Raw genomic sequence first — 24315 nt, forward strand, 5'->3', positions numbered from 1 at the left:
CGCGACGCCACGTGGGAATACCCGCCTCGCCCTCCTCGGCCCAAAAGCTGCCGCTCGCGCAGCGAAGGCTACGCGTCCCCAGGGCCTCCTCCATACCGTTACCCCGCACAGCTACTGCTCGCTACTCCTCTCTCTCTCTCTCTCCCCAGGCTGTATCATCCCTTCTCCCCCAACGCCCAATGCCGCGCAAGCCCTAGCCTCCCGCCTTCTGATCTCGCGCGGCCATGGGCAACTGCTGCCGCTCGCCGGCCGCCGTCGCGCGGGAGGACGTCAGCTCATCGCACTTCCCCGCATCCAACGCGAAGAAGAAGCCCCACCAGCCGCGGAACGGCGCCGCCGGCGGCGGCGGCGGCGGGCAGAAGCGGCTCACGGTGCTGGGTGAGGAGGGGCGTGAGGTGGTCGGGATCGACGAGAAGTATGCCCTGGACAGGGAGCTCGGGCGCGGGGAGTTCGGGGTGACGTACTTGTGCATGGATCGGGACACCAAGGAGCTGCTCGCCTGCAAGTCCATCTCCAAGCGGAAGCTGCGGACAGCGGTCGACGTGGAGGACGTGCGCCGGGAGGTCGCCATCATGCGCCACCTGCCCAAGAGCCCCAGCATCGTGTCCCTGCGGGAGGCGTGCGAGGACGAGGGCACCGTGCACCTCATCATGGAGCTATGCGAGGGTGGCGAGCTCTTCGACCGCATCGTAGCGCGGGGCCACTACACTGAGCGCGCAGCCGCCAACGTCACCCGCACCATCGTTGAGGTCGTGCAGCTCTGCCACCGCCACGGCGTGATCCACCGCGACCTCAAGCCCGAGAACTTTCTCTTCGCGAACAAGAAGGAAAACTCGCCGCTCAAGGCCATCGATTTCGGCCTCTCCATCTTCTTCAAACCCGGTGAGTCACCCCATCCAAGATCCTTTCCCGATTTGGGAGAATTTTCGCGCGCAGTTCTGGTATTTGTAGTTTTAGTGAGGTTGTTCAGGGGGAACTGAGCAGTGGACTTCGGTGTAGCAAGATGCAGTTACTTCGCTGCTATTCGGGAAAATGTGGTTCTTAGCTGTGTAATCCGAAGACAATTTGGTTGTTATTTCATTAGGAACTTTGGATTACCGGCAACAATTTGGGCAGGGTACGCAATGTTACTGTAGCTGTGAATAGTCTTGCTAATTAAATTATTGAAGGCAGGATTTGGAAGTGGTCAGTGGATCTTGTTAGCATCTCCTTTGATCAGGATATGTTGAAGGAACTGATGATCTTTTTCAGGACATTAGCTCTATCGTGCCCTTTCTTCCCTTTTACAGAGCGTTTTGGTTTGTTGAAGAATGAACATATTACTGTGGGCTCACTGGTTGCCTGGTTGGTACGTCAAGGTTCTAGGATGTTTGTAGTGTGGTCCACTATTTTTGGGATTATTATGAACAATTAGTGGTGCATTAGTTGTTAAATTTAGGTACTTTATATCAGATGCAGTGTTATCGGTGCATTCATTTCTTCAAATATGTGATTTGAGCTCAGTTCACTGTACCTGTACGGGGGGAGAAGCTATGTAGCAATGATATTATTAGTATTTAGGAGTAGATATGATGTACACTATTACCTTTGCGAAATAATAATTCATAATACAGTTAGCAGTATTTAATTTCGACACAGTTCTTCTAATACAGTTGCAATGGTTATGGTACTTGACTTAAACATCAACTTGTCAAGTGGGTTTACTGGTCAGTATTTGGGATGTTGATAAGTAAGATAAAGCAATTCTCTACCACGATTCTGTTGTGGGTGATTTCTTCTTTGTCAACGAACTTTTATTAGATGAATTCCTGTTAGGTGCTTCTTGACCATTTCCTTTTAATTTTGGTTGTCTTTGTTCCTCTCAATAAATTAAGAATGACCAATTTGGCATTTTTGTTATTTAGTTTTGCAACCTAATTCCAATTTCCTGCACGAAATAGTGTGAAACCGTGCTAGGTACACAAAGATTGTATTCTTAAACACTATGACTTAACTTACTTAATCGAGTACTCAGCTCTTGGACTAGATTTATCTCTCACCGTGCACACTTTGTTTTAAGGAAAAAACAGTCGTAGGCCACTGAAAGATCGCCAATTTAGTTATATAACATTGAAAGCTTGATCACTTCATTTTTTTACCACTTTCGTCAAGTTAGGCCTAGATGCTGTTAGCACTGAGAGTTTTGCCCTTCCTTGTGACCGTTCTCTCCCAGGGAGCTGATTCCCATCTCTCCCAACCTGATATTTTTTCCCAGTCAGACCCAAGTTCGGATCACACAAATCCCAGCTCTAATCCCTCCACTTCATGTAACAATCTCCACCGCTCCACCGGCAAGCACAGTTCTTCCCTCCATCCTCCTCCACGGTCCTACTTCTTTCCGCACCCTGCCTGCTTTGTGTGATCCACCAGTAAAACTAGTGGCCATGGTGGCAAGAAGAATACAGAGTTAAGGGTCATTTGGGTGTTTTCTTCTGCATGGCTCAAGAAGAAGTGTATTCTTGTGATTTGCTGTTGTATTTTGGCCTTCTGGGGCCAAATTTGTGAACTTCTGTCTGTTATTCTGCATTTTTGGTTGTGGATGCGTAGTGTGTGTATGGCTCACCAACTTGGGGAATTTGGGCAGACTGCTTCGAGAGATGTGGTTCAGTCAACTTGTCCAGGGGTGTATTTGGTGTTACACGTGTGGCTCTTGTTTCTAAAGGAGACAAATGCTATAGTAGCAAGGGCAATGGACAAAATGGCAATCTTTCAGTTGTATTAAGGTGTACTGATGATGTCTTTCGATGGTATATAACTAAAGTGGTGATCATCCAGGGGCATGAACCAAATTTTCGTTGTTTGAATAGCTACTAAAACTTGTATCTCTTTCGCTAAACATTGCTACAACCAGTATTACTAAGTACCGGCATCCCCGCAAAAAGGGTCTGCTCGGAAATTCTTCCAGGCTTTCTTTTTTTTTTGGTCTCAGAAACTTTTGTATCTCTTGGAATTAAATTGAGTACTTAATGAAAATTAAGGAATCTCAATTGATTATGGATTTTAATGCCTAATCAGTAATCACTATCTAAGCTTTAAGATAAAGTGTTTCATTTATTTCTTAAGGAGATAAAAAGACTGCATTTGAACCTAATCAATACCAACGTTGTCCTCCTTTTGTGATGGTGGTAATTACAATGTTGCTGATTTGCAATACTTGCAGGACATGAATGCTACTATACAACCAAACTCTAGTTTTATCCAGCCTTGTCTTATCCTATTGTTCTATTTTTAGGTGAAAAGTTTTCAGAAATTGTTGGAAGCCCCTATTACATGGCTCCCGAAGTATTGAAGAGAAACTATGGACCAGAAATAGACATATGGAGCGCGGGAGTTATCTTGTATATTTTATTATGTGGAGTTCCTCCATTTTGGGCTGGTAAATTACCTTTTTATCGAACCCGTATGTTTCATTAGATTTACTCTCTTTCAAAAACCCTTACCTGGAAAACTTGCAGAGACTGAACAAGGGGTGGCACAAGCTATTCTTCGTGGAAATATCGACTTTAAGCGGGAACCCTGGCCTAATGTTTCGGAAAATGCTAAAGATTTAGTTCGACACATGTTGGAGCCTGATCCAAAGCTCAGGTTAACTGCAAAGCAGGTTCTCGGTATGTCAAATCTGGTGCTAATATGGTGCCTGCCTATTTCCCTCATGACTGTTGAAATTGTCAAGTTTCAGCAGTCTTTATTTACTGCCGCAAACTACTTTTCCTTTTCTTTTTCTCATTCCTCCCAACAATATAGAATTGTGATTGTGTCCAGTTTGATTTGACATTCGTACTGCATTTCTGCTGCTGAGGTGGTCCACTAGGCTTAAATTCAATTGTCGACTTTCCCCCCTTAAAGAAAGATCTATTCTAATTCATTGACGTGTTAAGCTATTCTAAAAGAAAGAACTATGCTTAGAACCTGTTAATTTAGCTTCAGCCTTTAGCTGTTTATCAGACAGTTTGTGACATAATTGAACATTTTAATATGTTTGAGGCAGACCAAAATTCAGGCATGGTTGTGCATTGTCATTGATTTGGCTTTTTGTAGCATGTTTGTGCTAAAACTCTGTCAAGAAATGTTTGGATCAAAAGGGGTGGTCCACTTCATAGCTTGATGTTTACATGAGAGTATCCTTTTGAGTAGGACAATAACATAAATGTCAATCATGTCTTCTTTTTACCAAAGTTTCTGAATTTTTATTAATCTGTTTGCCCCCTTAAAGTATGCTGATATGGTATAAGTAATTTCTTTACCATCATTTCTTTGAATCAGTTCTTTGAGGAATATTGACATCTTTTTTCTTTATTAAAAAAATCACAGAACATCCTTGGCTTCAAAATGCTAAGAAGGCTCCTAATGTTCCTCTTGGTGATATCGTGAAGTCCAGACTCAAACAATTTTCTAGGATGAATAGATTCAAAAGAAGGGCTCTAAGGGTCTGTATCTTGCTCTCTTAACCTTTTCATCCTGGTCTGATATTCAATTTTCTCTTATCTCCATCATAGCAATCGGCAATTGACTAACAAGAACTGATTTACGTATTTGACTAGGTCATTGCTGATCATTTGTCTGCTGAGGAAGTTGAGGACATAAAGGAGATGTTCAAGACTATGGATACTGACAATGATGGGATTGTATCCTATGAAGAGCTAAAGAGCGGAATAGCAAAGCTTGGTTCTCATCTTGCGGAATCAGAAGTGCAGATGCTCATTGAAGCTGTAAGTATTTCAAAAAATCCCCCTCCAATCCTCACAAAAACAAGCAAGGCAAGGGTTCAGTATTTCCTTAGAAGTATCATAGGTGGTTAACAAACTGCCTGTCAATTTAAATGGTATAAAAAAGATGTGATACAATGAAGAACAGAGATGAAGGTAATGTCGCGGAAAGACATATTAAACCAACTATTGTAATATTCTCCTAGTGTCTAATGCACTCCTTTCGTCGCCATCTTACACTTTATATCCACATCAATCAAGTGTTCCAAGCCCCTGTGGAAATTAACATCGGCCAGATTTTTCCAGGGTGACTATTGCTCATCTATGATATATGCCCCACTTGTATTTCATTATAGTGTCAATATCCATTTGATGCAAATATACCCTAGTGAGGTCTTATAGACCGCTTCATTCAATCAGATCTGTCCATTTTCCTCTGCTTAGAAGCTGACCTATTGTTTTAAAATACCATACCTAGTAAAAGTCAGGCTGCAATTACTCAGTCTGTTACTTTCCTGCTGTAGTTTAGACAATACATTCCAGTGAGCAAATGCATTATTGCATTGACGTGTTTCAGTGTTCGGCATTTCTTTGCATGAAAAGTTAGAAATTTCCCCACTGATTTCGGTTGTCCCTTCTAGCTGACAAAAGTTAGGATGCATGCATTTTGGTGCATGATTTTTCCTACACTGTATTCAAGCTAGTAATGCTGTTGCCAGGGTAGGAGGACTTGTGGTGTCTCGCGGGTGCACGTGGCCTACGGACTCTCGGTCTAGGTCACGGCTTGGGCTAGTTAATCTAGTTTGTGTGTGGTCAGGTCTCATCCTTCTTGGTTTTTTATTCAGTACAATCTATTTTGTTTCATTCAACCCCTCATGGCTCGGCCCGGAGTGAGGTGGTGGTGCGCTTGTAAGGGGCCGATCCTTTTTCTCTCTATAATACAAAGATGCGCAGCTCTCCTGCGCATTCGAGAAAAAAAAAGTTGAGACGATTTCATCAAACAACTGTTTGCTGAGATAAATGTCCTTGTTGTTTCATACCAGCAATGGAAAAGGACTGCTTAATGACAGACTGCAGACTAGTTCGGACGATTTCATCAAACAACTGTTTGCTGAGATAAATGTCCTTGTTGTTTCATACCAATAATGAAAAAAAGACCCCTATATGTTGCAGCAATCTAAATAACATTAGGGACAGTGCAACTAATTAACTGTCATTTTCTCCAGGAACCAATGTGGTTTCCTCCTTGTATAAAAGAGATTATTGCATCTCTCGTTGATAGTTCACCTCAAGAGTGTTGCCTTACCCTCATTACATATTATTCTCTCCAATACCTCCTTGAGCCATGCCATCACTTGAGTTTTGAGTACTCTGGTGGATTGACAATTGATCCAGATGATCCTTGGTATCATGTGAGGATCTATGGTTTGTATCAATTTGATGGTTGTATTAATATAACTTAATCAGTAGGTGATAGGAGGGAGGTAGTGATAGGAGGGGTCGGGGTTGATTATTGAATTAGTGACTATTTTGAATTGTATAATCTGCACAACTCTGATGAGCTTTGGTTGGCATACAGGTGGATACAAATGGTAGGGGGGCACTAGATTATGGGGAATTTTTGGCTGTCTCTCTTCATTTGCAAAGGATGGCAAATGACGAGCATCTTCGACGGGCCTTCCTATTTTTTGACAAGGATGGCAATGGTTACATTGAGCCAGAGGAGCTTCGAGAGGCTCTAGTGGATGATGGAGGGGCTGATAGCATGGAAGTGGTGAATGACATATTGCAAGAAGTTGACACTGATAAGGTCATGATACTCTCATATCTAATACAACCGTTACTTTGGTTCTCCCTTCATCTAAACAAATGTCTTCTCTATTTGCATCTGCAGGATGGCAAAATTAGCTATGACGAGTTTGTAGCAATGATGAAGACCGGTACAGATTGGAGAAAGGCATCCCGGCACTATTCGAGAGGAAGATTCAACAGCCTCAGCATGAAGCTTATAAAAGATGGGTCATTAAAATTGGGTGTTGAGTGAAACCGCACCCAGCGGTCTTACGTGTGCTTGTAGTTAGGCCATTGGCCTCACTAAGCTGAAGCTCTTTTGCCTTTTTCTCATGATTATTTTGCATGAAAATTTAGATAGGTGGAACCCCCCTGATTGGCTTACCTGTGTAATTAGTTCTCCCGGTTTCGCTGACAAGCACGTGCCGAATGATGTGCCAAATGCTGTGCGCCTGCTTTCTCCTATGTGGTCCGATCCTATGGTACCTGATGCTTAGTGTTGTACAACACGATGTTTTGCAGTCTTGAAATGCAATTTGTTGACCTAGCGTGCTAGCCAGTGGCGAAATTCATTACGCACTTGTATTGGCAAATGCCGAATGTGCTAATGGAGTAGTGTCCTACCCTACTATGTGATGCCAAAATAGAAGATACGAAACATTGTTCACCTAGTACACTGCCGGGTACGAACAATACGGATGCTGTTCTATCTGCAACCAAGTTGCTCTGGCCTGATGCTTTCGTAATCCTGAAGTCCGAGACTGATGGTGCCAGAAAATTCAACCACGTGCCAGAATTCCATAGAGTAGTGCTGCACCGGAGATGTTTCATGCATTTATGCTGGAGTTCACCAATCACTGGTCGCATCAGCCGTAGAGCATAATTAAGATGAGGCTGATGTAGCCGAATTCGGGGGAACAAGATAAAGCCGGGAAGCATCTGGAGGTGAAATGAAAAATGCCAACACCGATCGATGCATCAGTCCCAATTCGTTCTTCGCCTCCGCCGGAATAAATCCGTGTGCGCTCGCTGCTTTCCGCCACGGCGTAACATGTGTTGTTTTTAGGGTCTATTTGGTTGCTGCACTCAGCGAGATGCCTGAGGAGAAGTGCTGCCTGATCAGGCATTATGCTTTTTCCTGCTCAGGCATGAATGTAGTTTTGCTGTTTGGATGCTACCCTATGCCTGAGAGAAAACGTAATTTCGGAAAAGTGCTTTCTAACACATAAAATGTATACGTCTCCACCACGAGCAGCATGCCGATCCGTGGAACTCGCTGGTGGCATTGCTCCGGTGATGGTCCGGCAGGGTCTCGCTGCAAGAAGCTCGCCCGAAGCTCTACGAGTCTGCACCACCCTCTTCTCCCCAACCGTGGAGCTCGAGCCTAGGGGCTCGTTTGCTCCAACTCCGGTGGCCGAGCCCGAGCCTCTCCGCCTTCAAATCCAAGCAAGCCGAGGCACTCCACTTCGATTCCTCACGATCCTAGCTGCAGCACGAGCTCGCGGAGTCCACGAGGCCTCGGGTTCCTTTCTTCCCAACGACCTGAGCCGGAATCAAGGATCTCCTCTGCCGAACGCCGCCTCCTCAACGAAATGCCTCACCATCGGCCTCCCTGCACCAAGTTGCTCGCCGACAATTTCCTATCCTTCCTAAGACCATCTCCAACAGCTATCTCAAATCTTCATCTTTAAAATACTATTACAGCATCCCCTATCACTATTACAACATCCTCTATCCCTAATACTGTAGCAGTACTGTATCACTAAATAGAGGTTCTGTTGGAGATGGATTTCTAATGCTACAGTATACCGTAAAACACTGTAGCACTAGAATCCTCAAATTTAGAGACTCCGTTGGAGATGGTCGTCGTGCCGCCGCTGCTTGGGCTTGCCGCCGACGTGGCTCTGGTCACCTTCGGCGAGAGCACAAGCCACTGAACCAAGGTTGGAGACCACGCCGGGGAGGAGGAAGGACCTGTCACGACGGTGCTCGTCGACGCGTTCCTCCGCTCGCGCGCTGCCTGTGTTGATTGGGCGGTGTGGCGACAGGAGGGGGATGGTGGGAGACAACTCAGGCATGCTCGCTCGAAGCCACGAGCTCTCAGCCTGAGCCTGAGACCCGATGCCTGAGCCAGGCGTCGTCTCAGGGCTTGAACCAAACACCAGCGACCTCACCTCAGGCAGCACTACGGTCAAGCAAATTACTCTCAGCTGGCAACCAAACACGCTCTTAATCCCAAATGAACCGAACCTGCCCTGCCGTGTGGCGCTACGTTGCTGTCAAACTACTCGAAACGCGCTTCACCAACAACTATCGTGGAACATTTGGACAACATGTTTCTACCACTATTCTACTACAGTACTTTCGTCGTCAAAAGAGTGGTTGCGACTGACAAGGTGGGCCATTCTCGAGCAGGCCAGCACACACGTCAGAGTGGCAGGGTCAGCCAGGAAAAGTCCACCTTTTCCCCATAAATTATCTTATTTATCTAATTTTGATTTTTTAAGGAAAGGGGATGTTCTAAATGGGAAGTGAATTATTTAGAAACTAGTTGCTTTAAAAACTATAAAATAAATTTATCTTAATTTCTATCTAAATATCTTCTAAATTTGTCTAATATGTCTACTCTATCGTTTAAGAGGATTGCAATATACTTTAGTAAGATAAATTATAAGTATTTAAGTACAGAAACATAAATAAGGTAAAGACAAACTCGACAAACAAATTTTTTATCCCGTGGTATTGGTGGCACATAAGTCATCTATAGTTCACGTTGAAGCTCCACAAAGGATATGCTCTAGTCACCAAGTCTCTTCTGGTCACGACTTTTGAGATATCAAGTCACCAAGACAAGGTCTCAAACATGATGAGCCACCAAGCCAACAAGACGAGGTCTCACCACTAACCTCTCCTATAGTTACTTTTGCGTCGTCTTTACTTTGGAGCTTTAGTCACAAAAATAAAGACTTTATGTCCCCACACAATCTTCTTTCCACCGCTCCATAGCAAGTTGGAGGGTCAACAAGTTACTAGCGAGTCATCAAAACTCTTAAGGCATTGGCGTACCTTTCGGTACACAATTAGATCACTCCTTGATCCACTCTTTAGGTTGCAACACTTAGCAACACTTCTCTCTAGTCCTATAAGCACTAATACATCTCTAATCTTGTGCTTAATCACCTTAGATGATTACTTTTAGCACTTTGATGGCTCGAATATCTTCTCAAGTGTATATGTGGTTTTCTACACTTCAACACATTCAAATGACCGAGTGGGTGTGTATTTATAGCATTAAACCCACCAACTATTCGTTGCTCCAATAGTTCAACTTTACTATGAACATCGAATGGTCTGGTGACAATAGTATAATTACTGGAACATCCGGTGTGTACATCAGTGGATACTAGTCGTTGGAACTCCACTCAAACTTCTTTTTAATACCGATATTCTGGCGTTGCCTTCAATTTCATCATCGGAAATTCTGGTATGTAGACTTGAGTTTAATCGAGTCGTCTTATACACTATTCAACGTGTGGTGTGTAGATCTTCTTATCACCGGATTTTTCAGTGTGTTGATTTTCATCTCTTTGTAAACTCTTTGGAAAAATACTCCGGTGTGCACGGTCATCTAATGACCGGACCTTCCGCTGTATTGGTCTTTGATAGCTGCAGTCTTCTCTGGAACAAATGCTTCGGTGTATAAAGCACACAGATCACCGGACTATCCAGTGAAGTTATTTATTTCCTCCTCTGAGTAAAAACACTCCAGTGTGTGCAATCTCTTGAGCACCGGACTTTCCGGTGTACAATCTGATTTCAACTTAGTTTTCTATCTTTCTGTAAAATGCTTTGTTGTGTATAAGTCTGGTAACACCGGATCTTCTGGTGTAGTTATTTTTCCTATGACTTCTCTAATTCAATCAAACTTTTTCCCGATTTCGGTGGCTTTTTTATGTATTGCATCCATGACCTACTAGCATATATTTTTAACAAACATGTTAGTCCTAATGACTATATTGTCATTAGTCACCAAAATCACAATCATGATCTAATAAGATCATTTTCGCCACGAATACATGTTGAATTTAAGGAAAAACCTTAAAGCATTTTTGGAGAGAGCTTCATGAAACATGATCCATATGAATGATACTACTATGAAGAATGATGAGTAATTAATACCAATTGAAAATATATACTAATTGTAAGGATATGAGGTATTGATATCAATTGAAAAAGACAAGCAATGGTCACAATTTATGAAACTCACATGATATAATCTAAATGCTCTATATACGTGTGCATACATATAATGAGACTCACTTGTGAATAACATTTGTAGGAATATAGCAATATATGCACAACTAGACAATAAGTAGTGGTACAAAGTTTAAGCCATATCATGTATGAAGGTAGTTTAAATATAAAAATGAATTGATAATAATAACAATTGAAACATTTAAGCATTTAATACCTTTATGGACTTGTTTATCACTCCATGAGACTACAAAAGATATTACTTGAAACACATGTTAGTCTCAAAATCACAACTCATAGGATATGCTCCTCCTAAATGTGTGCATACAAGTGTTGAGTACTTCTAAGAGATATGCACTTGTTGTTGATAAAAATGTGGAGGGTACCCTATAGATTTGTTCATAACACATAAAGAATATCAATTGTAAAACTAATGCTATGCGAAACATACACCTAATAAACTATGTAGGTTGCTCATAAAAACAAAGAAACACAAGCAACCTATCATATGAAAAACCTACACTAGGCATTGCAATAAATTGAATTTAGAGCATGCAATCCTAGATAAGGTAAATGTACAAATTTGAAAGTATTTTGCATTTATTACCTTTCACCTTTGGATGAGGATTTTGGTATATAATGATCATGATCTTCATCAATTGCCCAATCTTATACACTTGATTTCTTTGCTTGATCTTCATTTCATCTTGTGAGCCAAGTCTCCAAATCCATGAGCCACGTGGACTTCAAGTTTTCTTTGGAATCCAAACTGATTGGAGCCCCTTCATGTTAGTGATGACTTTCTTAGCACCCAAATGGGTTGGTTCAACTTCTGGTCTTTTCTCCTAACCATGTGTGCAACAACTTTGTCACTGTTCCTCTTCTTGAGCTAGTAGTGGTTGCTCTTGATTTTGATATTGTAGTTGGGTTTGATGTAGATATTGGGGGTCTTGTTCAGGAGATTCATCATCATCATCTTCTTCTTAGTCTTTTTCCCAACTTGCTTACATTGGAAGGACTCGTGATCTTCTTGATGGCACTTGAAACATATCACAGTGGACCTCTCTACAAGCTTATTCACCATGCTATCACGATTATCTTGAGGAGGTTGGACATATCCTTTGCCCTTTAATCTTGTCAAGTCTTCCTTGAACTTCTTCACTTCTTGATTGAGCTTATCATTCTTTTGTGCAATAAATTCATTATAAGATTGTACGAAAACATTCTCAACGCATATCTCATTGCAAAAGGGTGAGCTAGATGTAATAATTAAATCATCACAAGAAGTGGAAGCATCTACCTAAATTAAATAGAGAGTTAGATTGCTTCAAAGAGACTTTAGATTGATATTCAATGCACTCAAAATTTACCTTAAGTTCTTCATGCTCCTTATTTAGCAATTCAAATTACTCAACAATTAATTATAATTGGAAACAAAGGTAACATGATGCTATTGAGAGCATTGGATTTCTTAAGTTCTTTATATTGTTTCTTTAAGGCCATTTGTTGCTTGTTTATCAAATCAAGAAGTTATTCATGAGAGGAAGAATCCTCATTGGATTTATTATCACTTACATCGTTTTCTATACTTTTAGCCATAAGACACTTGAGAGATGATGACTTGCTTGATGATAATTTGCGTGGTGATTACCTTTAGGAAGAACTTCTCTTAGAGGAATGAATGGTGGTGCTCTTATCGCTTGAGCTTGAATTTTCATCTTCACTCACATATTTTTCCATGCTTGCAAATGCTTTGCTTCTTCCTCTTATCTCTCTTGTTCTTGGTCTTCTTTTCCTTCTTGATATGATCAATTGTGTTGATCAAGTTTTCCATAAAGATTGGATGATCAATCTTAGCACTGATCATCTTCATGTTCTTCTCCAATTGTAAGATGAGCTTGGCGATATTGAGATCCATCTCTTCATCACTTGAGGTGCTTTATTCATCCTCTTTATCGCTCTCTTCATATTTTTTATCACCATCATTTTCGTTTTAGCTTGACTCTTTCTCTTGCCTCCTCATCTTTGCCTTCATATGAGAGTATGGTACCTCATCTTTGCCTTCATATGAGAGTATGGTACTTGTTTGCTTGTGAGCGTAAAGTTCTTAGCATCAGATGAGGTAGAAGATTCAACCTTCATATTTATGGTCATCTCATGGATGGTGATCTTACTGAGAATTTGACTTGGAGTCATCTTGCTCAGGTCGTGGTTGTCGTAGATGATGGAGACAATTAACTTGTACTTCGGAAGAAGAGCTTGAAGTATTATTCTCACCACCTGAGCATCTTTAGTTTGTGTCAAACCTACCCCATTCATCTCATTGATAATAATATTCAAACGCGAGTACATGTCATTAGCATTTTCATGACCAAATTATTTGATGCTATTGAGCTTGGAGACTAGCACATGATATTTCTCATTACGTATATTTTTTATTTCTTCATGTATTTCAATGGGACAAATTCAAATATCATGCGCATTAGTGAGAGAATAAACACGGTTAAATGCATCAACACATAAATATGATAAAAGGGTACTCTTAGCCAATGCATCTAAGTATCTTTCTTTGTTTCTTGAAAGGAAATGCCTTTAACAAGCATGACATGTCATGCATCCAAGAAAACAAAGCAGTGTCTATATTCTGAGAGCACTAGAACAACGATTCAAAATGTAAAGTGAACTTCAATTTTAACTTTTCTCTCATTTGCTTCCTTCATGTGCATGTTGTAACATCCTGAATCAGGTATGTGGTTGATTACAAAGTTAGCCCCAAATTAAAACTTTTTAGGATTAGATAAGTTGGCTAAGATGAGTACGTGGATGTGTGTGTGTGTCAGAATATGCACACTCATATCTGTTGGGCTTGTTGAGTTGAGTAGGTGTTCTAAAAATAATAGAAGGAGTTCCAATTTAGTCGCTGCATCAAGTTAGTTTATATGTGTTGCTGGAGATTTCTATGGAACCTTGTAAGGAGGATCGAAATTGAATGTTTCTCAATTTCAATCTTACTCTTAGCCTCTGCTCAGCTCAAATCTATTTTGAATTCAAATTTATGGATTCAAACCATTTTCAAGGTCTCTAGATCAAGTCCAAATATTTCAAAGGAACTTGATCTTAATCCCAATTCAATATTCCAAATTGAATTATCCCAAAGATTCCAACTAATTCTCTCTTTCTTTTCTCCTTTAAATTCCAAGTGGGCCGACTTCTCTTTATTTTCCCTTGCACAGCCCAACTTCTCGTCCCTTTTAACCTTTACCTCCTCCCCTGCGCTGGGCCGCAAGCACATCACCACGGCCCACTCCCCATCCTCTCAGTCTCGGCCCGTTGCTGCACGCTCGCGCTGAGAAACGTTGCCTGAGTCGTCCCCTCGTGCCACGCGTCAGCCATCGCCGCCGCCTGCACGTCTCCTTCCTCCCCCTTCTCTTTTCGCCAGCACGGCGCGCCAGCTCGCCGGCCGTCGCTAGCTCTCCTCTCTCATCCCCCCCCTCTCTCTCGGCCCCTTCGGTGCCCATGCCCGGCGATTGCACTGCCGTACGCTCGCGCTGGCAGCCTTTTGCCGCGCGTCGCCCAGCCGTGGACCAGAACCGCCACCGCCACCGCCACCGCCACGCTACCGTCCTCACGCCGCACCATGCCGCTCGCCGAGGACAGTACGATGCGCCACGTTCCCGTGTCCCTCTCGCCGCACCGACCTTTCTCTCTCGCTAATAAATAGCATGGCCGCACCCCTGTTTGCCCCATTTCACCAGACTTACCACCGCCGCCTCCAATTCACGCCACCGCCACTCACCGCCGACGACGTGCCACCGACGTGTTGTCAAGGAAGACCGGGCGATCAGACGTTGTCCCCGTGCCACCGCCTGATCGCTAGAGGCCGTACGTGAGCCGTCCGCGTAGAGAAGCCGAGCCGCTCCGCCATCATCCTTCGACCAAGCTTCAGCCATCATGACCACCGCCATCCGCCCTTCTGGTGAGTCCCCTCGCCCTCCTAGAGCTGCAGAATTAGCATATAGGTGGCCCCTGTAGTGATTCTGTGCGCATAGCCATGCTCCGTCATGTGGTTGAGTCCGCCACCGGCAACTTCTCGCCACTGGCTTGCATTGGTACTCCATGTGACTGCCGGCCATCAAGCCATGCTGCCCGGGGCCTTAGGCCCCATTTTCTTGCAGGTAGATCACCTCCTCGTACAGGGGAAGTGCTGCCCGAGTCGCGCCACGCCGTTTTTGCCCTCCGGCCGTTGCCCGACGCTGTATCCATGGCCAGCTATCGTTGACGGACTGCCAGACGAGTCCGCCGCATTGTGTAGAGGCCTGGCGTGCTATCGTCGCTGCAAAAATCCGGCTAGAGCGCGCCGCCGTCGAGGTTCCCGGCGCTGCGTTACCGCAGCCACTCGCCGCCGATGCCAAATCCCCTTCTCCCGCCGCGCGCCAGCGCGCGTGCGCTGTCGGGCCACACCCGCGCGCACCCGTACCAAAACGGCCTCGGGCCGTAAACTTGGCCTAGCCAGCAGGCCTGAATTGGCCCAGTAGTCGTTCTAGCCGGCTTAACTACTACTGGGCTATGCCCCGTAGATCAGCCCAGTTCCCCGAGCCCGTTAACCCCCAGCCCAGAGACTGTGCGAGCGCGGTACTGTGTGACCTAGCCCGTTCAGAGCCCAAATACGGCCCATCCAGGCCCGGGTTGAAACTAATTGGGTCCTGTTGGTACTGTTCACATGGGCCCCACCTATGAATAGTGTATTTTAGGATTTTTCCGTTCTGGCTCCGATTTCGGTGATTCTTTCGCCGAGATTCATCAAAAATCGAGATCTACTCATTGGTCACGTTGAGATGTCCTTTACGGCTTATTTGGCTTTCCAAATGGTATTAAATTAATTCTCCCTAGTATAGCTCGTAGTTAATCGTAGTTATAATTGCAGGAGAGCAAGAGCACATATTCTGCGAATTCTGCGTCGGGAGTGTCAGGACTAAGGAGGATCCTAACTTCAACCAAGACCTCGAGGAAACCTCTGGAGAAGGCAAGTCCTATCTCCTTGATCATATTGAACCTATGGTTTTCAAATAATATACATGATCAACTAAAATCGGACTTATTATCGCATGTGCTATATATTGTGTTTTCCTTTCAAACTACATGTAATAGTTAATCCTATCAACACTGCTATACCTTATATGTCATCATTCAGAATACATATCACCCTAGGAATACCTGTTGTTACATATATTAATAATAGACGACGCCTTAATATCTAGCATGCTTAGGATGGAATACATCTCCTCGAAGATATCGCTTTTAAAATACTTCTCTTCAAAGGCAAGATTTACTATTATCAATGATAACTCATATACCATGCTTCCTTGATGGTTGTGAATTCCGTGATGGTCGGGAAATCCTTGATGTCATGTGGGACATGGAAGGTGATGTGTAAAAATAGGTGAAAACTGTTTTGGCGAGGGCAGGTAGAGTAGTCCTCTGGGGAGGGTGCTCTTGGGGGCGTGAGGTATCGTGGGGGTACTCATTGCTGGAAGATACCTGCCCTGGTCGCTTAAGGACCGAGTCAATGCGCCGTCATGCTTAGCCACTCCGTGCAACCATGCGTCCTGTATGGGCAGGACTTGACTTTTCTTTCACCAAACTGAGTTGGGCATAATACCACGAGGCTGAGAGCAACGCTTGAGCCAAGTTACCAGTTGTCCTGATGTTTGGAGGTTGCTAGCCGGCTTAGGCTTAAAAATGGGACTGGCCTTCGGAACATGGCCTCTGGTACTTGATGGATCACGTGGAAAAGCCCGGCAGGAAAGGTGTTTGGAGAATCTCGGTATGATTCGCTCCTCCGCTTGCAACGGTTGGAGGCTGAGCATATCGTATGGGTAAAGCTGTACAACCTCTGCAGAGTGTAAACCTATTCGAATAGCCGTGTCCACGGTTATGGACATGCGACAGCAGTAACCGTTTTGACTAGACTCTGGGTGTGTGGGTTTTGATGAGTGAGTGTGTAGATTAGATGTCCATGTGATGAGGTTTCTGGCTCGATCCGTCAGAAGCTGTGTGGTACTAGAGGTACACTAGATGTGATAAAAGGGACTGCGGAGTGAGGTGTATCCCCTCCCAGGACCAAAAAACCCCCAGATACAGCTGGTTACTGGTTTTTGAACTTTTAAAAATCTTTTAAAATCAATAGCTGATGATAAAATGAAATACCTGCATAAAATAGCTTTATGCTAAAACTATAACTGTAAAGCCTTATCCTTGAACTACACCATTATGCATCTATCAACCCTTGAAAGTAGTATAGGGCTTGCTGAGTACCTTCCGTACTCACTCTTGCTGTCATTCAGAAGAAGCTGATGTCGACTTCGCCACAGGTGAAGCCGGGGATGAAGAATAGTCATGAGTGTCGTGTTCGCACCCTCGCTGCTTGTGGCTTGGGCGTGGTTTCCGCTGTGTACTTTGATGGCCGTAGGCCAGGTTTGTAATGCATAGTACGGTTTGTAAACCTTTATTACTCAGTACCTTAAGTCTATGTACTAAGTTAGACTATGATACTACAACTGTTATACTGTGCGTATCAGCTACGTAATCCAGGGACTGATACAGGAGGCACAGGAGATCCCGGCAGCGCGGGTCTTACACATGTCTAGCCTTCTATTTCCTACAAATGCATCCTCAGATGCCTAGACAAGGGATTGTCAGGCCTGCTGCAAAAGCTACTACTACAAGTCATCTAGGTGGTCAAGCATCAATCAATTTGGTGGCTCAAGGTAGAGGAGGTTCAAGTGCAAGGGTCAATATGATAGTGTGAGGAGCTACAATTACAAGTGCTTCAGTCCATTCTATTGCACCTCCACGAAAGACAGCTTCTGCAAGGGTTTCCTCATTATTGCTTCTTCAAGGCCTAACACACATGACTCAGTGAAGTCATGGTTCTGTAATGTAGTAGTTGCTTTTGTTTAGCCAAATTTGTGGGTTATGAAATATCAGTGATGTTATCAGCCTGAATATGTTGCTTGTTATGTCATTTATCGAACATGTGGATTGTTTAGTTATTGGAGTCAACATGTGGCTTGCTATGTTAGCTATATTATCTGCTGAACTTGTACCTTATGAAAGTTGTTGTGTCTAAGCAAAATTATTTGGCTGAACAATTTTATAAAAAAGATACATGCATTTCATTCGAGGCCTATACATGCATACCACTATCATCCCTATACAGAAAGCTAGTGCGCACAACATCATCGATATCTACTTCTCTAATTTTTGAACTCTAACAGCTAACTCAATACAAACTCTCTCCTTCTCCTACACATCACTTCTCAGAGCAAGGACTTCTGTCATGCAGCTGCTCTGTGCAACTCTTGGAGTATCATCCACTGTTAACTCTTGAACTTGCCTTCTTGCAACATCAAGTGCACTTTGCATAGCATCATTTTCTCTGCGTAATCCCCTCACCACATCACGCAAATCGACCACCACCTACTTCATGAAGCCTTTGGTCGGATCGTCACACCAGAACCAGAAATCACAACCTCCACATTGCGCATGAAAGTAAAGACGAAAAAAATCAAAAGAACACCAAGCATTGCAACACCACAACTGCAAATCCAAGTCAAATTGATGACTTACCCTTGAGTTAGCGCACTTCAAATACCTCCGCGACGGGTTCAAATCACTCCATGAGATGAATTGGATTGCCTTCATGCCACATTTGCACATCACGGTAGACGTGTAGTGCAATGGCCACCATGATATGGAATCGGAGATGAGTACTCTCCATGCTCACCGTCAGACCAGGAGCTTCTCGATATCGCATTGGATGTGCTCGAGCTCGCCATCTCGAGCTACGGATTGCAAAGCTAGGGTTCTGATTTGGTAAAGGGAAAGGGGAGAGTGACAAGCGAGGGAGAAGGCAACAGGATTTGTAGGCCGCAACGAGCTGGTATGGTTACATGTGCCAATGTGGATTACAAAACCGCCACCACGTCGATCTTAAACCGTTTCAGATGATCTTAGCGTATACAATGCGTCATGATATGTAGTTTAGTGCAGAGTTGCCTGATTTTACAATTAAAAGTCAAAATCAGATAAACACCATAGTTCAAGGCTAAAAATGGATTTTTTTTTTCTAAAGTTAAATCACGTTGAAGCATGCATGCCACGGTGCATGTGTGTAGAGATGACTAAATGGGCCACTCGGGCCGGCCTGGCACGGCACGGCCCGGTCCGGCTACGGCACGACCCGAACGACCTAGCTACTGTAACAGGTCGTGCCGTGCTGGCCCACGTGCCTCCCCTTTGGCACGACAGGCACATAGCCGACCCATCGGCACAGCCAGCCCGATAAAATAAAAAAATAGCTACAAAATTAAAAAATATATAAAAAATAGATAAAAAATATGATAAAAATAAAAAAATAGATAAAAATAGCTACAAAATTAAAAAAAATACTCCATCCGATTGCAAATGTAAGTCGTTTTAGACTTATGCACAAAGATTAAGAAAGTAGATCAAATGACCTTGTTACCCCTTATTTATTCTACATTGAAAAAGATAATTCATTTATTTTGTGAGAGTGATATCATTTATTAAACAAGAGCAAGAAGATAGCAAAAGAGAAAAAAGTGCATATAAGTTTGAGAATGACTTATATTTAGAGAATAGTTGAGAAGGCTAAAACGACCTATATTTGCAATCAGAGAAAGTATAGAAAATAAAAAATAGCGGATCCATACGTGCCTGGCTGGGCACTGCCACACGCTTGACCCAGGCATGACGTGTGGCCTCATGCCATGGTTAAATCATACCTACAATATCGTAGCTGGAGTCAACATAGTAAACACGATCTATTTAAATATCTTTATAAGTCATATCATACCTAAGTCATACCTATATCTATATTGTCGTGGCTAGGACACAAGCTATTTAGACATCTTCATATGCGTGTGCTGCTTGTTGTACTGTGTTTCAGAAAAATCACGTTGAAGTCACTCACCAATCACCACTCTCCCCCAGTGTCCGACTCAATCACTCCACCCGTCAGCACTGCACAGACAGCGCCACGTGCGGTGCGGCCCCTCTGCCGACTGCCGGCCGACGTCAAAATCAGCGGAGAAAGCGGCAGGCCGGAGCGCAGCCCAACGTGCGCCGTCCGCTCGCTCGGGAGCCCGAGCTAGCCACCCGCCGGCCCGTTGTGCTTGTGCCCTGTTCTTGCATTGCGGCGCGCGCCGCCACAACGCACGCGACAACCAACAAGTGGACGCGCCGCACGCGTACGCGCAGTGTCGGCAGCACGCTCGTGCGCGTTCCGTTCCCACCGCGACTGTGGCGCTGCACCTATTTGGCTGGTTGCTGCGGCCACCGCGCTTCCTTTCTCGTGAGAGGCCACGCGACAATCATATCATTTTTTAATACCATTTATTATATAAAAATAAGATCTGTATTGTAAAAGAAGTCATTTAATGGAGGAAGTATATTTGAAAATTTTAAACTAAAATATCTTAAAATCTTAGAACATAATGTAATTTGAATATTATAAAAGATGCTGAAAACTTTATCTATTTTGAGACAAAAAAGACTATTGCGACCATAATATTTGGAGTGGCAGGGAGCGAATTAGCTAATCATCATAGGTTAAATCAACGCTGCTGCTGTCAGCTTTGCCGACAGCCAACGCGCCGGATTTTGGATAACATGCGGCGGCCGGGTTGATATCTGATCTCCTCCGGATCATATCTATCCGTATCGGTTAGGATAGATACGAATGGATTCATAGATCCACTTTAGTTTAATTTAATTAATTAGATAATTTTACTAGTTAAAATTATCTAAATAATATATTATTTGATTGTAAATCTATATCGTTTTAGTTTTCTCAACTATTATCTAAATAGAAGTTATTTTTATACTTCTATACATTTTTTCTCATTTATTCTCCTTATTACTCTTATTTAATAAATATTGTCTCTCTCATAAATTAATGAGTTATTATTTTTAATACAGAATAAATAAAAACTAACAAGATCTTCTAATTTATTTTATCAATTCTTATATATAAATTTAAACGACCAACATTTATAATAGAAAGAGTATTAAGTTACAATTAAATAGATCATGGATACCCATAAATCAATCAATGCCCATCCGTAACATTTATAATGTGGTGATGTTTATCCAGTCCTGCAGCTATGTTTTATATAGTCGAACGTGAAAGGTCGGGGCGGAGAGCATGGCTGCACCTGCATTTACCAGTCGCGTTGAACGTTCGTAATCGTAATGGAAACAGGGTTCACGCAATACCGTTGGAGGGGGTCCAACGAGACCGGGATCATTATCCTTGCCTCCCGGAGACTTGTCGCACGAGCTCTGCTTTGTCCTCGGGCACCGTAGCATGAATGACCGTTGAGGTTACAACTGACATAAGTGTCACGCTATTCCCGGTCTTGATAGATATGGAGTAGGTTCGGGATTCCTCTTCGTCAGAGCAGCTTAGATCTGTATGTTTCATCCAGTGGCAGGCTCGGCTTGCCGACGGCTAATTTTGGCAGATAGTAGTAAGATCTTTAGGCCAACTCTAGCGAAGTCTTTATTCGAGTGCTACAGGTGATACGCTGACTTCAGCCTCCGGAAATCACTTCAGTGGAGTCCATTTTAACATCAATAGTGATGCGGACTCGGTAAAAATATGGGAGACGAACAACAAATTTGCCTATTTTCTCTCCTAATTCTATTACTGTTTATAGAGTATGTTTAAAAATATGACAGACGAACAGCAAACTTGTCGATTTTCTCTCTTAACTCTCTCACTGTTTATAGAGTATGTTTGTAGGTTTAAGAAGAGAATAAGAGTAATAAAAGGTAGGAAGTAGAGTAGTTGTTGGAGATAAAAAAATAGTAAATATTATAATAATATTAAAGGATATTGTAATAGTATTATAGAGAATAATTTTTAAAATATATATTAGAAATAACCTTATAATAGAAGCGGACCATCCACCGATAAATATATAGAGTCAGGCTATGAACTAGAGCAGACAAGTCAACCGGAGCACACATGCATGTACACCAACCCTGCGTGATCAAACCACGACAACCAGAGATGTCAGTATGTCCCATCCACTTATTGCCACGACACTGCTCCTACCATCGATGGATATCCATAAATCGATCTGTGCTCATTCCTAATTAGGAGGCCAAACTAATTAAACCACTCCACAACATCAATTATGTAACCGTCACTGGGCCGTCGGCACATGCGGCAAGCCGGCGAGGAGATCACGACGACGGACAATCGACACGTACGACAAGAGTGGGGGCAGTGTGTCACTTAAAAAATTGGAAACTATGGATATGCCATGCTAAACCAGGGTACTAGCTGCTAGCTATAGTACTGTGTGTAACAACAGAAATCCTATCTGGTGCGCGCGCAGCCTGCAAATGCACGGGGCGACGTGACAGCACCGGATTGGGAGTGGGAGGTGGAGCAGGGTATTTTTCAAGATTCAAGTTCATTCATGTTTCACATCGACTTTCCGATTTAAAAAATAACCTGCTTGAATGATAATCATATTGCATATATTTTGATTTAGTAAATTATAGCATTAAGAATTTTAATTTGTTGAGTCAAGTTTCACAAATGCTGTATTAAGACTTCTACGTATTTGCCCTATTTTGCAAACTCTATGGTATATATGGAAGAGGATCATCTCAAGTTTGATTTTCTTGAGATGTTTATAGAGAAAATATATTTACGCAAATATGAGAATTGTGGAATGACTAATGCAAGATAAATAGGCTGCCAAGAACCCATGTAAAGCAAAGAATAATACTTCACAAGATGCATATATGAATGCTAGAGATGGTCATACAATGGTTATGGTTATGAAGAAGTGAAGAGAATTGAGTATAGCTCAGTTGATAGAGGCTCTCAGCAGGAGCATGCCTGCCTAGGCTTGAACTCAAGTGCTTGCTTTAGAAGGGGGCGATGAGGATAAATAATTTTTATATATTCTATAAATGCTATATATTTATAAACGGTATATGACGAGTCTGCATATCTTACTTGATTTGATATGATATGTGATCACCACAGATAAACAATTGGAGATAAAAAAATAAGAAAGATAAGCATACCAAATAGGAAAATCATCCCCTATTCAGGAGGAATCTAGTAGATATCTAGAAGATCAATAGTTTGAAAAGAATTACACCTGGAGAAGTCCATATAGAATACGTCTAAGTTACCCGACTATAAAAGGTGGGGAAGACTATGTCCAAGACACACCAATCTACAGAAGCACAAGCCCAAGAATACTAGAGCAAGTCACACCTTCAGATCTATGAAGTCGTGAAGCACCAGAGCAAGCATAGTCGGAAAGAACTATCAACACCCAACGAAGATCTATGGCAGAAGTAACCATCAACCGACTGGAGCTTTAGCAGTAGGAACATGGAGAAATCCACATATTTTCTTAGGATTAGATCTATACACATCTCTATTGTAAATTTGATCCTAAGATTAATTAAGACAAGGCAAAACGTAGGACTATTATTCACATGGAGGCTTGAACCTATATAAATCATATGTCTCTCTTTGTGATATTCCTCTATGATCACACATGTATCCTTATATTTTCAATTATAAATATTTGAGAGTCGTGCATAATTCTTTGACAAGGGGTTTCCTCTTGGAATATTCTTAAAAAAAGAACAACTTGTATCTTGAGTTTCTATTATGGATATTATTTCTCGACTACATTCAATTTGAAATATAAGTTGTTTTAGATTATTGCTCAATAATAAAGATAGTAGACTCAATGACTATGTTATTGACTTGATGAAATGGTAGGTAAATAAAAAATAGAAACATTATACCTTTTTTGTAAAAAGGAAAACTCCGATTAAAAAACATAATACTACACATGTAACATATAATTAAATATGGTACTTAAGTAAAAAAAAATCACTCCTCATTCATGAACTTAAGTAAAAAAAAAAAAAATCAAGCAAGGAAAGCGGCTACTTTAATATTTGCTCACAGACTCCATCAGTCACTCCTCATTTATTAAATTTATATTACTTCGAGAGATTGTACCGATCAAGTTAAAGGTCTTCTCCAAGTTCTTCTGTGATAACCTTTTTTTTATTCACTCAATAGAAATAATGGATTAGTAATGCAATTATTAAGGCTCAATTATGACATAGGATCACAGTGAAACAAAACTTAAAGCAGGTTATTCTTTCATGTACAATGACTCCTGTTCTTCTATATTTTTTGGTTGATACTTTTTAACGCAATTGAAAGCAAGAGTAGTGTAGAATTTATTTGTATTATTAAATTGTCGTGAATTTTTTTTAGTGATTTCTAATTAATATGGATATGGTTTTAACTCATATAAAACTTTATTAGGGGAATGAAATAACTTATTTGACAAAAGGTATATAATGAAAGATGAGTATGTGCTAAGAAAAAAATACACAGGTTTAATATTATTGTAACACTACCACATAAACACACTTTCTTGAT

The 24315-nt window shown here is 42.3% G+C and overlaps 1 protein-coding gene across 1 annotated transcript; it reads left to right on the forward strand.

The window, feature by feature from the left end:
* The first annotated feature begins 65 nt into the window (after positions 1-65).
* Positions 66-7083, forward strand: LOC133923832 (calcium-dependent protein kinase 3-like). The gene is made up of 7 exons (XM_062369108.1): positions 66-882; positions 3272-3415; positions 3495-3647; positions 4351-4466; positions 4581-4748; positions 6325-6555; positions 6640-7083. The coding sequence occupies exons 1-7, from the start codon at positions 225-227 to the stop codon at positions 6787-6789; spliced, it is 1620 nt and encodes a 539-aa protein (XP_062225092.1). The 5' UTR covers positions 66-224; the 3' UTR covers positions 6790-7083.
* The last annotated feature ends 17232 nt before the right edge of the window (positions 7084-24315 follow it).

Source organism: Phragmites australis, chromosome 1 (assembly GCF_958298935.1).
Source record: "Phragmites australis chromosome 1, lpPhrAust1.1, whole genome shotgun sequence".
Taxonomy (NCBI): domain Eukaryota; kingdom Viridiplantae; phylum Streptophyta; class Magnoliopsida; order Poales; family Poaceae; genus Phragmites; species Phragmites australis.